General features: G+C 36.4%; 1 protein-coding gene across 1 annotated transcript in view; it reads left to right on the top strand.

Annotated features, from left to right (window-relative positions):
* Nucleotides 1-21,534, top strand: part of CFAP47 (cilia and flagella associated protein 47) — a 362,418-nt gene that overhangs the window by 77,711 nt on the left and 263,173 nt on the right. Inside the window, exons 31-34 of the mRNA XM_062577000.1 lie at nucleotides 244-453; nucleotides 4,781-4,877; nucleotides 5,418-5,558; nucleotides 12,412-12,607. Of these exons, the coding sequence (XP_062432984.1) occupies nucleotides 244-453; nucleotides 4,781-4,877; nucleotides 5,418-5,558; nucleotides 12,412-12,607 (644 nt within the window). The remainder of the gene's footprint in view (nucleotides 1-243; nucleotides 454-4,780; nucleotides 4,878-5,417; nucleotides 5,559-12,411; nucleotides 12,608-21,534) is intronic.

Genomic DNA, 21,534 nt, shown 5'->3' on the forward strand with positions numbered 1-21,534 from the left:
ACACAAATTTACTTATGAAATACTTCATATACACTTATTAAATATTCCATGCAGTTTAAAATTCTTATATTACTAAAAGGTCTGTAGAAAGGAAAAAGTACTGTACTTTTCAACCTCTATGCCTCTGTTTTTTCTTTATGATTTATTAAGAAATTTGTCGTGGTCAGTGGTACAATATTTTATTTTTAAATACACAGAACAAGCTAATGTTAAAGCATAATATCAAAGCCTTTTCTTTCTTAGTGATGAGTGTAAAGTCCAGCTGACTACTTCTCCACAGAAAGTTTTTGAACAAAACCTTGGCAGAGATAGTAAGACTGTTCATGACATGTTACTCCATCTGAGTGGACGGTTTTTACCAGGCATTACATCCAGGCAGTCATTGTCCTTTGATCCAACTGAACGAATACTGCAGCTCTATTGGCAGCGTTCTGCATTGCTTACTTTCCTTAAGTAAGTACATATGTATAATAAAACATGCATCTCTTCAGTTACCTCTTTTAGTTCCCCCTTTTTTATTCCCTTATTTATGTTAGCATGTTTTTATTGTATATTTTGTGATCTAAGATATCTGTATGATAAATTCTAATTAACTTTTTACTAAGGTATCCTGCGTGGCTTATACTAAATTAAGGTATCTCTTGGTAGGTTATATGCGTAAATATAATCCAGGAATCTCAGAGGAACTTCATGATGAAAGAAGACAAATTTCAACCACATCCCTTAGAGACACTGAGAAGATAGTCAAAACTTGTTTGTTATTGGTGATCTTGCTATTCCACTGATACTTATTGTCCTACTGGTAGTAGTGGTGTATTTTGTAAACTTACTTTATAGTCTATTAGTCTTTCATGTTAATAATATGCCAAGAAGTGGAAGCACTACTTCTCCTGATGAATGAATTTAGTTATTAGCTAGCTTCATGGATAATCTTATCTTGACACATAATGTGGAACAGATGTCAAAGATGTTGAGTATCAAAAAAGTTAGTAAACTATTCCTCATCCTTCTTGGCTTTCACTGCTGCGAAACAGAAATGAAAATTAATTTAAATAAATCCTGATGTCATGAAAGCCTTAGACATCATCAGAAATTCTGAAACACATGATCCACACCTTTTTACCATCCTCAGTGATGTTCAAGAGGCTGTTCAGCTGTTTAAGAGCTACTGTTTACTTGCTGTCCTAAATACAAACTACTTGTCATCTGAAAATGATGTACAGGGATGTAGCTGTATCTGAACTCATTTAAAAATGGGCCAATAGCTGCAGTGATTTACCAGCTGAGCCAACAGGCATTGTTTCTGTTGTTTAAGATATGAAAGCAGAATGAAATTCAGTGTTATGCCATTGACAGGTATCTTTTTCAGGTTATCTATCAACATAAATATCTTAAACCATTCTGTATTTTATCACTCCTTAACTTCTCTACAAACAGGAAGCCATGCTGTTTGTCTACCATTATCTCAAATAAATCTTTCTGTTGCATTATAGGTTTGTTCTTTCAATAATTCCATCTTCTTGGGAACACTGAGTTGCCTTGTTAGATCCCATAAGTTTACTCAAAGCACTAAATCAAAAAACTTGATGGAAGACTATAAAAAAGTGCTGTGCACAGTTTATTAAATTTAGTGATCTTCTCAAAAAGCTGTCTCAGTCTCTTGATAGCAGAAAAATTGAGTCTGTAGATTCAACAAACATCCTGGCCTTTGAGATACAGTATTTATAACATTAACAGAGATGTGAAGATTTTTTCTGGATCTAACAACACCGGACCTTTAGTGCTTTCCATCTTATCTTAAAGGCTATAGAGTTAATAGGCAATGTATTGCTGAAGAATGTCTTGCCATCATATCGTTTGAAAACTCTGACTAATGCAACCCTAATGATCCCTTTTTCTGAAGGGGTGTTGCTGCCTTCAGAGAGCAAGTCATTGAATAGGTATTAGGGTGTTGAATGGCTAAGTAGCTTCAACATTTTTTTTTGATTTATTTCATACATTAAAGATTTCTGAGGTCAGACTGTCAAAAATCTTATTTGGTCCCAACCAAAGAAAAAGCCTTTAGGAGGCAACTGCCCTAGGTCTAGTGTCAAGCTAATATTCTGCATGCCTTCTAGGAGAGCAGTCAAAAGGAACTTCAGGACATGCTTCCTCTTCCAACAGAATTGCCTAATCACAGAAGGGTTGAGGCTTGAAGGGACCTCTGGAGATCATCTAGTCCAATCCCCCTGCTCAAGCAGGGTCACCTACAGCATGTTTCCAAGGATTGTGTCTGGACAGCTTTTGAATATCTCCAAGGAAGGAGACTCCACAGCCTCTCTGGGCAACCTGTTCCAGTGCTCTGTCACTCTCACAGTGAAGAAATTCCCTCTCATGTTCAGACGGAATTCGCTGTGATTCAGTTTGTGCCTATTGCCTCTTGTCCTGTCACACCACTGAAAAGAGTCTGGCCCTATGCTTTCTACACCCTCCCTTATACGCGTTGATAAGATTCCCCCCTAAGTCATTTCTTCTCCTGGCTGAACAGTCCTAGCTCTCTCAGCATTTCCTCATAATAGAGATGCTCCAGTCCCCTAATCATTCTTCGAAGCCCTGTGCTGGACTCTCCCCAGTAGCTCCATGGCTCTTTTGTGTTGGGGAGCCCAGCACTGGACACAGCACTCCAGGTGTGGCCTCACCAGGCCTGAGTAGAGTGGCAGGATCACCTCCCTTGACCTGCTGGCAACACTCTGCCTAATGCACCCCAGGTTACCATTGGCCTTCTTGGACACAAGGGCACAAACCTGTTACCCTTATTTGCAGTTCTAAGTTTCATTAATCCTTTTATCGGTAGCTGCTACAGCTTGATTGATTCCTCTTAGTTCGTCAGTAGACACGCAAGTCTTTTCAAAATTAAAGCTGATATGCCTTTCAGAGTCTTTCATCCATCACTATGGGATATTATAGACCTACCTCAAATTAATACAGAGTTTGATTTTGATCTTCTAGGACTGCAATTACTTCTGCCTAGCTTCAAAGGTTTTAATATCTCATTTGTTACCCATTGCTTGATGGATAAGGGAGTGCTAAGGATTTAACATAATACAGTTTCTCTACAGATGATAGCGATGTCTACCTCTGTCATCCTCCAAGTTTTAGCATGCTCCCCAATATCTTTGAGCATACCAGAAAGCCTACTTGGATATTATCAGATATGGAAAAAATTTCTTTATTTTCTCACCCTGTCAGATCTTCAATTGGCTTGGGCAGCCAAGGTAAATTCTTAGCATGTTTCATATTGTCTTTATTACTTTTAAATTATTATTTTTATTATATATTATTTATATGTTTATTTACATAATGTCTTTATTGTTTGTTATTTGCCTCAAAATGGAAATAAAAACATTTATTCATAACATTAAAAATGAACAATAGAAGTGGAAATATTTCTCCAAGATATAAATGAAGAAATGAAAGTACAACATCTTTAAACTACTCACACTAAGGTTATATCGGAAAGATCTTCCTCTATACCTTATTTAGCTTATATTTTGCCAGCTTCTGGCAAGGAGGCAGTCAGATTTCTATCCTTTCACATACATTATGCTTCAAGTTACCCCTAATCGAGAAAGTCTATTCAGGAGTGTCCATCAAAATGTTCATTCATAGAGCTTTACTTAAAGAGTTCTCACAGGTTACTTTTGGAGCACTCCTTGATAGGGTCAAAACTTTCTCCTGGTGGTGCCTGATGGCTCTTATATCCAATCTTTCCACTAAGAATTTCCAGGGAATCTAGGCAGACTTAGTCTTCCATCTGGAAACTCATTCTATTCTGTTCTTACCCAGAAGGTCTTGCTGTGTTTCCTAGCTCGGATATGCAATTATGTATGCACGTGGCTCTTTGTTAGACTAGGGCCCTCAGCAAGTACAAAATGCTGGGCTTCAACAAAGGCTAAAAGTCTTCCCGTGCTTTTGGGCGATTCGTTAACATATTTCAATGTAAAATGTCTCTTACGTTGAACTTTATATAGTAATCTGCACATAAATAAACATGCTGTCATGCAGATGGGATTAAATCAGAACCATACGTGCTGTTAATTACCTACTTTAAAATGATTCTGAGTTTGGAGGTGACCAAATCTCAACCTCTTTTGCTAAAAATAACAATAAAAAAATATTCCTAAGTGTTTCTGTTGAAGTTTCCTTGGATATTGGGAAAGCTATTAGCTAAATTCTGATAAATACTTTAGACTCAGTCTTAACAAGTTTTGTCTCTCAATTGACTGACATTATATTCTGGGCATAATTGGAGCCAATGATCAAGGCTCAGTTTGGCACTGCTGTACACTGAAACGTCAATGATTGTCTAGTGATTGGAGATGAAGATGTGATCAGTAACAATCCTCGCAAAAGTATACAGGATGCTGCAGAAAAACATTTCTGGCAGAACTCCTATGTTTAATGATCCAGCACTAAAGATATACATAAGCTGCTCTCTAGGCCCTTAGCAATACCAAAGCTTGTCGGTTTCTGCCTGTTCTGGTTCTTGTGGTTGCTGTCATTGGTCCTGCTTTATGGATACTCTTTCCTTCCTGTGCATTTTAGGATCACCTAGGATATTTACGTTATTATTTAAGAGTGCTTATAGTTCCCAGTATAACTGGTTTGTTACTGCAGGGTACACTCAGACAGAACAGCTTACAGACAGGTTGAGTAATTTGAAAAACTTGGGACTACCCTTAAAGAGTGTTATATTGCCTATGTATTAACTATGTATTAATTTCCTGTTTTTTTATTTCAGAAGCCAAGGAGCATGTCTGCCTTATGTTATGCCAGAATTTCTGCTTGAACCTGATGATTATAAGAAATGGATTACAGCACAAACTTTACTGAAGGGGGTATGTGTGTTGGTGTTATTTTGTTTTTTAAACAAATACTGTATGTTCTAGTTTCAGTCCTTCAAAGACTACTGGAAGTCTTCTGTGCACCATGAGTAGTCCCACTGTGGTGATTATTTGATAATGCATGAATCTAAGTACATGCATAAGACTGAGTAAAACTTTAAGCTAATGCCAGCATTTTTCCTTCTAAGTTTATCTCTCCCATCAAATACCTGTGCTTAATTTCTAACTGATTGATTTTTCAAAGTAGAATTTATTTTTCTGCTTTCTACCTATTATTCCAGTTTTTAAAATTCCTTTGTATTACCTCTCTGTCCTGATTGCTGTTTTCAGCTCCTGTCAATCCTGTATTGTGCTTGAGAAAATGACAAATTATAAATGGTTCTTGTGCTAATCATTGTTGCACTATCGTAGGTATATCAGCTGTTTATTTATGATATGGATTTGTTATTCACTTTTCTTATAGTCTTCCTGTGATTTTCCAATCCAAACTGCTGAAATTAATATTGAAAATAAATGTCATTCCTTTATCTGAAGGCTCACATGGCTGAGTTGAAAAAACATGATGTGAAGAACTTGGATGTATTTAGTGACATACATTTATTTATGCTGGAGGAAAGTGTATTTGAGACAATGAGCAAACGAGCTTGGACAGATGTGTTACTGCAGGTATACAAGGTAAATTGTAGACACATTTACTACTTAAATTCTGAAGAACTGTTTGCAAAATATTTTGAAAAAAATCTTAGGTATATTCAAGATTTTTTCAAATGTATGTTAAAAAAATACTTGTGTTTCAAATGTTTTTTTCTCTAGCAGAGTTTTTCTAAGACTAGTTTAAAAGAGAACAACTTAATTTTCTCAGTTCTGATACTTTAGCAGTGTTTCATTAGGTAAATGCCACCTCTATATTTAGTAAGTTTAACTTAGTTGTAAAATAATACAAAAAATAGTGGTAAAAGTAGTTGAGAAAATAATGGACAACAAACTGTTGTATCCCACATACTGGGATAAATGGCCCTAAGGATGCATATTCCTGTGCATGTGCAAAAATGTATAGAAAAATGCAATCAGAGAGACATGAAAGCAAATCACTTTGCTTTTTTCCCCCCATGTTTTAATTATAAATACAGGACAGACTAGGGCAGAATCAAAAAACAAAATTGATAGTATACAAATGGGTTTTCTACCTGATGAGATGAAACTGTAAGAATCAGATAACTTGAAATTGCCTAACAATTGGGAATATTTATGTTTTAAACATTCACAAAGTTTCAGCTATTAAAACAGTTAGACATTTTTAATTTGATATTATTACTGTCTATGCAAAATGGAAATTAACTTCAACTGGTCAAATTATTAACAATTAACATTTTCAACTTAAGAAATTTTATAGTACTTCTTACAGTAGCAGTCTAAAAGCATCTCCAAAACACAAATAAAAAATAAAGCTTTAATTTGATCTTTTTATAGCGTATAATTAACTTCATTTACTTTTTGTATTATCAAAAATAGGGTCTATTGGGGTGTTGCGTAAGCTTAATAAATCAAACCAATAATGAAATAATATTTGTATGCGATATGCAAATTAATCTTATGTTTTATTTAATATAATCATAAAATATTACTATTTTAATCTAAGCAAACTATTTTCTCCTTATATTTTTTAATATTATCAGAGAGTTGCTAGACCTCTAATGGCTACCAAACCTGGGTGTGACTAATCAGCTCCTTAAAAGATAACAGAATAGGATATGAAATCAAGAATCAGGTGATAGTTTGTTAGTCAACCAACAGTCAGGTCATTGTCATGGAGATTATGAATGTCCCTGTTGGATATTAGACTTAGCAGAAAAAGAATTTTTTAATTGTAGTTGCTCATTATGGGGTAGCAGAATGTTTTATCCAAGATACCTTTGTCTGGGAAGGAGATTAAAATATGAAAGGGTGAAACTTTTGAGAACTTTATTGCAACATTACAGACAATTATTTTGATGTTTGTCAGAGTCCTCTGCTCAGTAAATTGTTCCCTGAGACACAGGTCTTAAACCAGCTGGAGAATGGCATTAATTCTAGAGCAGTCTTTTTTTTAAGTTTACCAAATATAAAATTTAGGAATTCTAGCTTACTTGAAGCTGATTGAAGAAATACTCCTGAATTTATCAGAACAAAAGATTCTACCTCAGGTACATAATAGCTTTGTTTTTCTACATTAAATCAAAAGCATTTTAAACATACTTACATATATAGGTGTCTGAGCTTCTCTTAGCATCAGAATGACTCTTGAAATACTGTTCTGAACTACAATCAAATGCTATACCCTGAAATATGTATATTATTTGTAGTCTAACTGTTTCTTAAAACAGTTTACTAGTTGTCACTACTCTTGACAAGCACAATAATGAAGCCCATGTTTCAAAGTCCTGATCTTCAGTTTTGCACCTACCTAATACAGGAATTTGTCTTTGTCCTTAATACAGACAAGTATTAGATTTCATTTTCCATTTTAACCAATTTTACATTCTGTCTGTGAGATTTTTTTTTCCTATCCTCTTCCTTTTTGCTTTATTTGCCCCTCCTGTTCTGGTAGTGCCTTGTACTTCCAAATGGGGTTGGAGGTTTACTGATTATGTTACCATGAAGGAAATCTTTGTGGCTTTGAAAGGTGTAAAATGTAAGATATTATGTGAAAATAACTGGAAGCTGCATAGTAAAGCACATGCTTAAATCTGTAGGGTGTCTTCTAAAAATATTTATGTGATTAAATATTGTTAGGTAGCCATGGTTAAGCAGCACAGGCGTCCTTTGCTGATGCCTCAACTTCACTCTAAAAATACTAAGCGTTTTTACGAGTTCTTTTCGTGTGTGTTGAGTACAATATTTTTAGTAAACCTTCTAGCCTTTCTGATATCTGAGGATAAAGTGTCATTATCAATGACTTTACACTAATGTGAGTGAGGGCTAATATTGAAAAAGCATGGCTCCAGGACTACCTGGAGCCCCAGGACCACCAGGCTTAAAAAGAGTTCAAGGGCTCAAAGGTGATTCTGGTTTCCCAGGAAACGCTGGTCCCTCCTAACGAGCAAGTTTTGATGGAACTCCAGGGCCCAAAGAAGACCCTGGACCAAGCAGACCACCAGGACTTCCAGGACCACCAGGCATTCCCCCAGTATGACGCACCCTGATTTTCGCTGTCACCTTTCCTGGCTATATTCTTTCACCCATTCGCTTATGATAGAACTAGTAATCTTGCTATGAGGGAATTTTTGGAGTGGAGTGATGCTTTCAAATAGATCTTTGGTATCTCTGAGCATTGGTGTAGACACAAGAATGGGGCATAATCTTTGAGGGTAGGAAAGCAGTTCAGGTTTAGATCAGGTTTGACAGTAGTACTGGTTTAGATCAGCTGAAATCTATTATGAAGAAATGATCTTAGTCATTCTAGTTTCCTGTGCATGTTTCAGCTTCTAATTTATTATTCCTTCATCTTTCTATTCTGTAGTAGTGCTTTTTTAGATTCATCTTTTTTCTCTCCTTCTAATGTCTTAGGAATTATAATTTGCTTTACTTTTTTGCTGTAACCTTTTACAGTTTGCCTAATGTGGTATTTAATACAATAAAGCATAAGCAGAATTCTTACTATAACATGACTTTACAGTAGAACTGGTCAATAACATTCAGTATCCTATTTCATCTTCCATACCCTATTCTTCAAACCTGTTTTTTGATGAGGGGACTGCTGTGGGACAGAGTTTTTTCTTTTCGTTACTCATTTTGTAAGAAAAGCATCAGAACAATAAATAAAAAATAGGATATGAACTGTCAACACAGCAAGATGGTGGTTTATGTGAAAAATTAGTAATAGGCAATAGTGCTGAAATATACTGAAGTGGAAAGAATGTTTCATATCTTCAAAGCAGTTTCATTAAAATGGAAGTAGAGACAAGGTATTTTGTTATTATGATAGCCTGATTTCAAGAAAGACAAGATAAAACAGAATCATTTCTTACATAAAGAGCAGGCTACAATTTTCAGAAGATTTTAAAAGAATTCATCCATTCACTGGAGATATTTTGGTATAGAAGTTTTATTTTAGAAATAAAATGCTGTTATTAGAAATACTAAGTATATTACCTTTATCAACCAAAAAGTCATCTCATATTTCTTCCCTGCCCATGCCTGATCTGTTATGCTCCACTTTTTTGTGATGAAAACTTTTGCTGCTGCAGAAGTTCCAGGGGAAAATGTATGCATATAACTCCAGCTCCTAGAAGTGGAAATTCATTTTTTTTTCTGAGGAAAGGGTAGACCATGTGGGGAATAAGAGGGGAAATTCATAAATCATAATTACATACTTTTAGCTTTCTTTTTGATTGAGGGCTAAAATACTGCTTGTATTCTACGAATCGGAAAAACTCAGGCTAATGAAAATGCATGGACTGACATTAGATGTGGTATCTTAGCCTTTGGCTCAGGCTGGATTTTCAGTAAAGACAATCTATCTTTAGATTTAATAAGCATTTTATGCTAACTAATGCATTTTTATTGCATTTGTTGCTTTTTATTATTGTAAGTAATAGCATTTCCTAACCTTGTCTCTGGAAATTTTTATAAACAGTGTACTCCAAAAGGCTACAATATGATAGTGACCTAGTCCCTCCATGAGCTAAATAGAAATGTAGACACTGGCATCTTGGATTAGGATGGATTGGAGTATTTCTAATAAGAGACCTTAAAATAAGTTTTTATTGGTAAATAACACTTCATATTTCCCCCAAAATGTAGTTGCCATTACTTTCCCCTGTTTTGATCCTCTTGATAGAATGCCAGGTTATGCTGATGAAGGAACATGACAGTAAGTAAACTTGCCAAGTGGCTACTTTTTGAGAAAGGCATGAAACAACATTTAGTTAGTTACCTTTTGATAGCTTTCCTCAGATTTGAAGCTGATGATACCTTTGTATAAGGTTGAGATTTCTTTTACTCTTTCAAGATACAGCTATGCAGCTCAGTAGAATGCCATGGAGGGAAAGCCAAGTATTTCTAAACAAGCTAAAGCAAAGTTAACTTGGCTATCTCTGTGTGGAACTACATTATGCTCCTCAAAGTTTTTAAGGAGTCTCAAATTGGACTTGCTTTTTTTTTTTTTTTTTTTTTTTTTTTTTTTTTTTTTGTGTGTGATTAAATATAGGTGGTAAAATGGGTCTTGTGTACATTAACAGTTAACTAGCTTTTGTATGTTAGTGTATCAGAAAAGCTTTTTCTCAGAAAAAGTTGAAGGCAGTGGACGACACAGTCCTTGTGGAGTGGAAAAAAAGAAATCCAGATGTAAATGTTGGAGCTTTGCTGCCACATGGCTATAGCTGCATCATATTATATGAAAGAGTGTACTGCTCTATTTGTAGCAAATGGATAGGTTAAATAGTTCTCCTAACACTTTCTCCTCTAAGAAATCAATGCCTGTTCAACATATATGTTACAAGCAGGTGTTGGAAACTAGTATGAATAGAAATAATTAAAGAGGAGCTGCAAACCATTTCCATTCTGATTAGATAAAATGAAGTAGCCTTTTCTTTGTAGTGTCCACCATGAAATATATTTTATTATATTTACAAAGGATTTTTTCATCTGGAAAAAAAATGTGCATGCGTGCACCCATACACGCACACAAGTATATATACATATATATACTGCGTATATGCATATATGTGTGTGTGTATGTATATATGTATATATCTCAGGGAATTAGAGAGATTACTGGGAGTGTTTAAAAGACAGACAAATTGGGCCAGTTTCACACTTCAAAATAACACTTTACTAGATTCACATTCATTCTCAATACACATGGCCAAGGGTTAGTTCCTAATCATTCTTTTCCCCAATTAGACCTTAACAAGCTTATTTGAAATTAACCGTGAATGTACAATACCATGGAGCTAATACAGTGTAGTTAATGCTTATGGCTATGGTCCTTGATGGTCTTAGTGACTGAGGTCAAGGTGGTCAGGCCTGAGAGCTCTCTCACGAGGGAGAGGCTGGAAACAAAGTGGTTGTCATCTTCCTCTCCACTGCCCATCCTTTCTCTCACATTGCTAGTTTTTTTTTATGCTCCTTTTCCCCTCCCATCCCTCCCCCTAAAAAAGAAGCTGGATGGGGGAGGGGAGTGATCCCACTTGTTTCTGACATAGTTTATTTCATTTTTTGGACCTGTTTGGGTTTTGTGAGGCATCTTTCTTGCGTGTTCTGCAGAGTTATTCTGACTACATCTTTCCTACCTATTCTTTAGGTTTATTTCAGTTTCACCAGACATCTTTCCTGTCCATTCAACATCTTTTGTTCTTGCAGATTTTACTACTTGCCTGTTTTCCTGTACGTGTTTGTGCAACTCAACTTCACGTCTCCATTCACTCCTTTGAAGTTGTGTATTAATTCATACGTATTTATGCTTAGCTCTATTAAAAAATGCTTATAGTTAGTGTTACAATGTTACAAAATGTTAGCTATGGTACACTAGAATATATTCATGATATCTTGCTTAGTTGACTTCTACTTTCAACAGAGCCCTGCTCTGGCTACTGTTTTTTTTTTTTTTTTGCCATCTTAACTGATCTCTGTTTACATCTTGCATCAACTCACATAATGTTTCTCAAGCCTGTCCTTTATGTCTTGAGAGTACAGCTCTCCTCAAGCTCATTATCATCTCCTATACCCTAGCTTTTTTTCCTCTGGTCTTCAGGGTACTTAGTGCTGCCTCCTTTTAGTCCCTGAACAATTCAGCTGCTAAGATCTATTTTCTTTTTCTTTTCGTTTTCTTTTTAGGCTCTACTAAATTTTCCCCATATTAAATTTTATCCTATATTCTTACTATTCAAAATTATTTACAGTTCTAACACTTGCTGCCTGATTACTCTTATCTCTTACTGCATTTTCCTTCAAACTTTCCATGCTTTAAATATGCAACCTCAAAATCAAGTTCTGTATTCTTCCTTCAAATATCTTTTTCTGTATTTTTTTTAATATGGGTTCATGCAAGACTTAATCAGGGACCTCTGAGCACTACTGTAATTTTATTATAGACATTATTTAATTTATTTTTTCAGGAGAAACTGTAGGTTTAATTTCAACCTAAAAGAGCAATTAGGTCATGAAAGATTCCGTTTCAAGCTTATCTATGGATCCAGTTGGAGATCAGTTTTGTAGTTCAGTACTTAGTAATTCTGTTAGAATATATCCAGTCATTCTTGATATCCAGAAGGGTCCAGTGATTTCATCTATGTCAAAAATAAATAAAAAAAAATTGAAACAATGTTTTGGAGTTTCAATTTACATTTTGCTTAAAGAGGTAAAGGAATTCCCTAAAACCTCAGCAGATCTGCTCACCTGTGTATTATGTGTTTATGCTAATGTGTGATCTGTTAAACCTTTACCAAATTAGAAAGTTTTTGAATTTAGATCTGAGGTTTTTTTAATCATTCAACTTGAAATTGTACTTTTTACAGGTTGTATTTAAAACCACTTTTTCTAATTTCAGGTATTAGTTCTTCCACGTGTTTCTTCACATAATATCAGTGATCTGGTTGTCTCAGAAGGCATGCAGAGCACACCAAGAATAAAATCAGAACCTTTATCCAGTAATATTTATTCTCCACATGAACGAATCATCCTCAACTGGCTGAATAAACATTATGAGAAGAATCGAAAAATTGTGTGGAAAGATTGTCAGAAAGGTGAAATAATTTTTTACTATACTTCCCCTTCTAATCCTCCTTTTGTAGATTAAAATTATTACTCATACAGGTAGTGTGACAACTTGCCACTGAAAGTATGTTTTTTGGGGAGAGTATGGTATTGTCTACCCATAATTATTTTATTTTTTGTGTTTTTGCATTCCAAGATCAACATCTTTTGGCAAGTACCCTTCATGAAGGATGTAGTGTCCTGTATGTTCTCATAGTTTTTAACTAGGCATACAAAGTGAAGAGTTGTGGACCTTCTTAGTTTCTTCTTTCTATCAGTGATCACAGGAAGGAAGTGCTAAGAGTAATCACTTGCTCTTTTATAATTAATTTTCCTGTCTGCATTGGTAGGCATGGTCAGTATTTGTGCTTATAGTGGTGTGTTTAAGAGCTAGCTTTCAGGAATTTTTAGAATATTTTTTGTATTGCTTTAACTCTAGTGTCATATAGGAATGTGATTGAGACTCAAGGTTCCAGGTTATAAATTTCGTCCTACTTGAGAGGTCAGTTTGACTCCATATTATGGTTTGAGTAAGGTTAGACAAAATGACCTTTTCAGTTTGGCCTAAGCAGTTCCAGTATTCAAATCTGATAAAACTGTTCAACTACTAGTAATTATTACTTCCAATTCCTGGTATGACTTTTCGCTTCCACTTCTTCACCCTAACTTCATTGTATCCTTCAGCACTCATTTTGAATGGCTAGTTGACACTAAGAAGGAACGTTCTAATGATGATCAGGGAAGAACTTCAAAAGGATGACTCTTAAGCCACATATGGAAAAGATTGTCTTGTCTTATTTTTGCCTAATGCAATCTCTGACTTTTTATTATTTATTATGCAAATAGATTATGCAAATAATCTATTTGCATATCATCTTCCCTAAGTCTCATTTGGGCAAATTTTTACTTTGAATAGACTTTAAATATACTAATGCATTTCTCATTTTATCTGAATAGAATAAAATTATGCTGGATATTCTCAAATATGTTGAATAATTCTGGTAATAAGATGAAAGGCCAGTCTGTACCCCCTGTATCCAAAAGAAATAGATTTCTGGCTGTCAGCTCATGTTGTGGGTCTGCTCTTACCAAGAACTTGAGAAGCTTCCCTAAATTTAAGTAAAATGCTCTGCAGTACGTAGGTTATATTTACAATGCATTATTTTCATATTTTCCCTGTCTAACACCTGCTTTAGTGGAGCTGTCTTACAGCAGCAAGCACTTAACTCCTTTTACTGCAGATTGCTACTGGCTGTTATCTGGGTGCCCTGTGTGTAGATGACAACTTGCAGAAAGAATGGCCAGTTTTGTGGTTCTTCATGAATACTGTATGGCTATATTTCTCAAACCACTGCCTGTCCTCATTATTGTAGACTTTAGTAACGTTTGGATAGTGTATAAAGGAAGATATTAAGGAATAGCTGGCCTTGTTCTGGCTTGTGAGGACTCAGTGGGGAGAATACGTAAACTGAAATGCGTCTTATTTAGCATTAAACTCTTAATTAAGCAATATAACTAAAAGTGGGTGGAGTGAATCTGAACCATAAAGAGACAGGCCCAGTGGACACTACTGGAAAAAAAAATATTGCAAATGTTGTGACAATTGCCCAATAGCACATTATAAATTAGAATCTTAAAATTAGATTGTTTTTAGTTACTGTATGTCTATCAGCAATTATAAAGTAGTTTTTTTTCCAGTTATTTAGTTCTGACGGCTTTCTATATTAGGTTTAGAATTGGCACTCAAAAATGACAAAGAATTTAATTACAGTGTTGAGGTTCTCAAGAATTAATAATGTCTCCTGTTAAATCATAATAATAAGACAGATAACTCAGTAGGTTAATCTATTAATTTGTGCAGACCTGGTTACAGATTTGGCTCTGGATCATAAGTGAAGGTGAATTTTGTGGTCACTGCCAGGTGACATTTATCCATATTACAGTTTTCCCTTATGATCTCACTTAATTAATGTTTTTCTGCCTTCAGAGAAATGCAAGATTGAAATGAGAAGATGGAGATTACATATGAATAAGGTGCTGTCAGAATTTTTGGATCTGACAAATTGACATTTTTCAATTAAAAGGAGTTTTGGAAAATATTTGTTAAGCTGTTATTCTGTTCTTAATCACAGAGTGCTCAGAATTCCATCAAAAAGTCAACATGCATACCAAATAAAGGGCATAGTGATGGTGTGTCCACATGGCTGGTCTCAGGCACAAACTTTGGCTATATCCCAGCTATAAAGCAGGTCCTTTCTCTGGTGTCATTGTAGACCTGGTTAAACTGGAAATCCACTGGAGCACATGTTTTCCCCCTGTCTTTATACATCTCAGATTTCTTTCCAAAGGAAACCTGGCAAGCAGAAAGATGCTATATGGCCATGTATCATCCTAGCAGTTATTCAGGACCCAGTTAGCATGGCTAACAGAAACAACAAACAGTCACAGCAGTTTGCACAACAGTTTCTGGGCTCTGCTTCTAGATCTTCTGGGAACTTCATCTGACTGAGATGGATGGGATCTCTCAGGGAACTCATAGAATCTCATAGAATCATAGAATCAGTAAGGTTGGAAGGGTCCTCTGGAGATCATCTAGTCCAACCTCCCTGCTCAGCAGGGTCACCTACAGAATGTTAGACAGGGTTGCATCCAGGCAGGCTTTGAATACCTCCGGAGAAGGAGACTCCACAGCCTCTTTGGGCAACCTGTTCCAGTGCTCTGTCACTCTCACAGGGAAGAAATTCTCCCTCACGGTAAGGCAGAAATTCCTATGCTTCAATTTTTGCCCATTGCCTCTTGTCCTGTCACATGGGACAACTGAAAAGAGTTTGTCCCCGTCCCCTTGACACCCTCCCTTCAGGTACTTGCACACATTGATAAGATCCCCCCTCAGTCTTCTCTTCCCCACGCTAAAGAGGCCCAGGTCTCACAGCCGTTCCTCATAGGGCAGGTGCTCCAGCCCTCTGATCATCTTTGTAGCCCTACGCTGGACTCTCTCCAGGAGCTCCATGTCTCTCTTGTCCTGGGGAGCCCAGAACTGGACACAGTACTCGAGATGAGGCCTAGCCAGGGCTGAGTAGAGGGACAGGATCACCTCCCTCCACCTGCTGACAACAGTCTTTCTAATGCACCCCGGGAGAACATTGGCCTTCCTGGCCACAAGGGCACATTGCTAGCTCATGGTCAACTTGTCATCCACCAGCACTCCCAGGTCTTTCTCTGCAGAGCTGCTTTCCAGAAGGTCAGCCCCCAGCTTGTACTGGTGCCTAGGGTTATTTTTCTGCCCTTGCCCTTGTTGAACCTCATGAGGTTCCTCTCTGCCCAACTCTCCAGCCTGTCCAAGTCTCTCTGAATGGCAGCACAGCCCTCTGGTGTATCAGCCACTCCTCCCAGCTTGGTGTCATTGGCAAACTTTCTGAGGAGGCACTCTGTCCCCTCATCCAGGTCGCTGATGAAGAAATTGAACAGGATGGGACCCAGTACTAAGCCCTGGGGGATGCCACTAGCCACAGGCCTCCAACTAGACTCCACACCACTGATGACGACCCTCTGAGCTCTGCCTTTCGACCAGTTCTCAATCCACCCCACTGTCCACTCGTCTAACGCACACTTCCTGAGCTTGCCTAGGAGGATGTTATGGGAGACAGTGTCAAAAGCCTTGCTGACGTCAAGGTACACAATGTCCCCTGCTCTCCCCTCATCTACCCAGCCAGTCATTCCATCATAGAAGTCTATCAGATTGGTTAATCAGGATTTCCCCTTGATGAATCCATGCTGGCCTCTCCTGATCACCTTCTTCTCCTCCATATGTCTGGAGATGACATCCAGAAGGAGCTGTTCCATCACCTTTCCAGGGATGGAGATGAGGCTGACTGGCCTATAGTTGCCTGGGTCCTCCTTCTTGCTCTTCTTGAAGACTGGAGTGACACTGGCTTTCTTCCTCTCCAGTTCTCCATGACTTTTCAAAGATGATTGAGAGTGGCTTGGCTGTAATATCTGCCAGCTCCTTCAGCAGTTGAGGGCGCATCCCATCAAGCCCTATGGATTTGTGGATGTCAAGTTTGCATAAAAGAGCTCCAACCTAGTTCTTGTCCAAAGGAAAGTCTTCTTTTCCCCAGACTTTCTCTCTTGTCTCTATGCTCTGGGATTCCTGAGGGCCAGTCTTGGCAGTGAAGACTGAAGCAAAGAATGCCTTCAGTAACTCTGCGTTCTCTTTATCCTTCGTCACCAGGGCTCCCACCCCATTCAGCGGGCCCACATTTTCCCCAGTCTTCCTTATGCTACTGATGTATTTGAAGAAGCCTTTCTTTTTGTCCTTGACATCCATGATGAGGTGGCAGGCTCAGTGGATAAGGGGAGAGCAGCATATGTGCTTTTTCTTGACCTTTGCAAGACTTTTGACACCTGCTAGATAACTAGGTGGACACGGTCCAGCAACATGCTCTTGCAGCAAAGTCAGCCAGCAGCATCTTGGAGTGCATTTGGAAAAGCCTTGCCAGCAGGCTGAGGGAGGTGGTCCTTCCCCTCTACTCAGCCTTAGTAAGAGCACATCTGGACCACTGTGCCCCGATCTGGGCTCCCCAGTACAAGAAAGACAAACATGTTCTGAGAGTCCAGCAAAGGGCCACCAATTCAAGGACTGAGACTCTGACGTAAGGGAAAGGCTGAGAACTGGAAATGATCAAGCCAGGTGAACAGGAGGCTGGGGGCGGGTGGGAAGACATGGATAATACGTATAAAGACCCGATGGGGGGAGGGGGAGGGGAACAGGGGAACTAAAGAAAATGGAACCAGACTCTTCTTGGTGGTGCCCAAGACGAGGCAATGGGCACAGACTGAAACAGAGAAACTCCATGTAAACATATGGATTTTTTTTTTTAATGGTGAGGATGGTAGAACACAGCAACAGGCTGCCCAGAGAGATTGTAGAGTCTCCATCCTGGAGATATTCAGAACCAACATGACAAGATCCTGAGCAACCTGCTATAGCTGACTCAGCTTTGAGCAGGGTGTTGGACTGGATGATCTCTGAGGATCAGTGTTTCTCTGTGATTCTGTGTGAGGATGCATGCCTGGAGATAAAACTGCAGAGCTACACCTTCCCTGAAGTGAAGACACAGCCAGTAGGATCTTTTTCTTTGAATGTATAATACTCTGTCAACAGAATGAAGCAAATATATTTGTGGAATAGTTAGTTCATTAAATTACATTCAAAAGCTAAATCATAAAACATACACATAAATAGATGAAATGAAAGTAAAATGTTAAATCTTAGTCTTCTGGCATTTCCAGTTAGAGTTATAATATTAAATTCAATTTTTCTTTATGGTAGTTTTTGGTATGTAACTTTCTAGATTCTTATAAAAGCAAAGTGAAAGATGAAACTTTACCTTGTGATATAATTTTTATACAGATATTAAGTATCAGCAGGTTGAAATTGTTTTATCTAGCGTGTAGTTTCTTCCGCTTGAGTCACTGGAATAACAGATGCAGTATATCATGAGAAATAACATATAAAAGCTGTGTGTTGTGTGATCTTTATCTAATTATAAGTATATATGGAAGCTTAGTTCATTTCTGCATATGATTATTTAATTTAAATAATTAAAATGTAACATTTATAAATTTTTCCAACAGTTGAAAATGAACATTTTTTCTTGGAAAATGTTGGGACAGTTAACGTGTTCCATCTAATTTACACTATATATTGTGGTACAATGTTTTTCTTCTTCAGAGAAACTTAAGTAATACTATTCAAGAAATTCAACTGCAAACAAGTTTTTGAGAGCAATGTGTGTCTCAAAGTAGCTGCAGCAATACCTTAAATCAAATTTAAATGTAATAATGTAAGTGTTTTCAAATCTGTAAAGGACTTGGTACTCTGGTAGAGATCTACTTTTTCTTTCTCGGTTGTATTTCTTAAACTACAAGAAAATTGAAAGCAATCTGCTGAATGCAAAAATTGCTTCAATGCAAAAATATAGCTGTGTCTACGATATTCAAAAAGCAATTTGTCAGATCTTTTCTTTAACTTTCCAGTGACCAGATTCTCAAGAAACAAGTTGTGAAGGCTTCACGTGAAGAGCTTTCAAATAGAGAATTACAATTTTTCAAGTATATTTTTCTCATTATGAAAAAAACGTCGTTAGGTTTGAGAAAGAATCTTAGAAAATCAAATTATTCTGTACTATAGAAACATAAGTGCAACTTAATATCTCACTTCACATAGACCACATCAATAAAGATCCTACCTCAGAAGCTTTCAAACTGTGATTTTTGTATATTTCACTCTTTTTCCCTTGTGCATGGCTTTAGAAGTAAGACATATTTTCTCCAGTGTTTGTGATTTTCTTACCTTAAAAGCCAGCTCTGAATGGATGTTGTTTATTAGGTTTTGGTTATTTTAACTGTTAAGAGATGATACTTAGCTTCAATCATTATAAACTGTCATAGACTTCGTAAACTCTCACAGTGTATTTATAGACATACATGTTCTTCATTTTTAAATCTTATCTTCATAAAACAAACTTCAATGTTGACAAATATACTTTCTTGAAATATCACAGAATCACAGATATCTTGATGAAAACTTTATTTCCAAGCTGGTCTGATGTCAAGTGTGGAAGTCTAGTGCCGGTATTCCAAAGTGTTGTCTTTCTATTAATTTACTTGATATTTTCTGTAAGTTGAAAAATACATTTATCACCAAATTGAAGAAGTCGCACACTTGAAATAACTGTGACTAAAATGTTCTTTTTCTCAGCAGTCATATTAAAGAGATGGAAGGTAGCTCCAAAAGTAAGAACACTAATGTATAAGTGGAGCAAATGTTCTTTTTATATTAGTCTAGTATTTAAGATATGATAAAAAATAATGTTAATTTTTATGTTGAGTGTGGTAATGAGACCCGAAATGCATAGATTTTCTGAAGTATTATAGTTGTGAATCAGTCTCTGGATGATATTACTTCTCTGATAACTACAGAGAAAGTCTAGGAAGACTAACGTTCTCTGCCTAAATTTTTGTCTTTATGAATATCCCTTGAGCAACCTAATAATTTCTGCTTATTTGTACGTAATATTCTCTTATTCCTCAGGTTGGTTACAAACTTCTTAGTGATATTGCAACAATTCTGTTTAGCACAAAATATATTTTAAGATTGCTTTAATAAATGTAAGGAAACTATTTCTCTGAAATTTGACCCTTTTTTGTGACTGCTGGAGAACAACTTAGATTTATATTTCTCAGCAAACTAAGATCTAATGTTCTGATAGAGTGTCAGTCCTTTAAATTTTCAGGTGTTAGCATTAATCATCAAATTTTCATTTAGATACTTGGTATTTTTAGTCATGTTAACCTTAAATTGAAAGTTTAAGCAGATTTCTCTGGGGAGTAGCTAAAACTGTCCTAAGGGAAAATGTCAGTCAAAGTATAGTAAGTGTTCATGCAACGGAACTGAAGTAGCAAACATCCTGAATTTGCTATGAATTTTGGTTGTTATTATCGGCTTAACATCATTGATTTCAAAAGGATCAGTTCTTTTTTTCTTGATAGAATCCAGATCAGACAACACTTACCAGTTTTTGATAAAGATTTATGCATCTTCATATTATCATCCAGACATCACAGCTTTGAATAAAGCCTAAGCCCTGTCTAGGTATGTCTCAACCATATCATTGCTTTCAGCTCAGGCTGAAAGAAGGTTGTTAAATTCCTACTACATAGATGAAGATATATAGAGGGCAATGTTCCTCAGTCTTGTCTTTGAAAACTTAAGCTATTAAATCTTAGACTGAAAAATGACAGTGGGCCAAGTCTAAGCTACCTCAGAGCAGAAGGCATTTTAAACATGTGCCTTTATTGCTTACTTCTACAGCTGAAGATAACTACCTCATTCATTAGAAATGTTCCCTTGCAAGAATTAATATCTCAATAGGCTAGATAGGACATTAGCAAGGAGTTTACCATCTCGGCATATTCAGCTCTTACTCTTACTGAAAAATAAATATATTTGAAAAACAGCTTGGGCTTATGTTTTTGGAGTATAGACTTGTAATGTACCTTGTTAACCACAAAATTTTTTAAACTTGAGACCAGATGCTGTAAAACTGCAAAATACAACTTTGCCTTTTCCACTGGGACCTTAATTATATGTAAATATAAAATGCAGTGCCCACTGAGGAGATTATATGATTCAGTAAACTTTCTGATTATTTGTGTAGTACTGTAGCTTCCACAGTATGTACAGAATGTGTAGATTTGGTATGATATAACTGTAGATTTAATGATCCAACTTCAGATATTTTATACTGGGGGAACATACTGCAAACTATGAAAACTGATAAAGCTACTTTAAATTCATTATAAATATTGAAGTTTATTGAGAATTAGAGAATTGTTCACTTTTTCTGACTAAATAAGATAGTTTGAGGGGTGCAATATTCTTTTTGAAGCCAGCACACTCTTATGCTGTAATGAATTGCTGTGATTTATTGCATTTTTAAATCAAACAGGTCTATTAGTGAAACAGTATGCCATGGCAAAGAAATAGTGTAGAAGGTGACATTTTGATCTAGAGTATTGATTGAAAAACTAGTTCTCTTTACAAATAGATAATTTCTGTTGAAATTGAATTTGAAAAGCAACAAAACAGAACCTGATAAAAAAGAAATTGCTTTTATGCAAAGCATAGAAAACTAAGATATTTGTCATTTTAAGATATTATTTGGGATAAGACTGAATGAAAATAAAGCTTAAATGCATAGATTACGAAAGACATTTAGGAAAAAGAAAGGTAAATCCTTATGCTTCAGGGTAAAAGCTTCTGTAACAGATGGGAATTATGAGACATATCCCCAGTATATCTATTCTTCTGTTGTTGCCCAGTATGATGATGCTTAAACATTTTCCTTAGAAG

This window comes from Rhea pennata, chromosome 1, assembly GCF_028389875.1.
Source record: "Rhea pennata isolate bPtePen1 chromosome 1, bPtePen1.pri, whole genome shotgun sequence".
Lineage (NCBI taxonomy): Eukaryota > Metazoa > Chordata > Aves > Rheiformes > Rheidae > Rhea > Rhea pennata.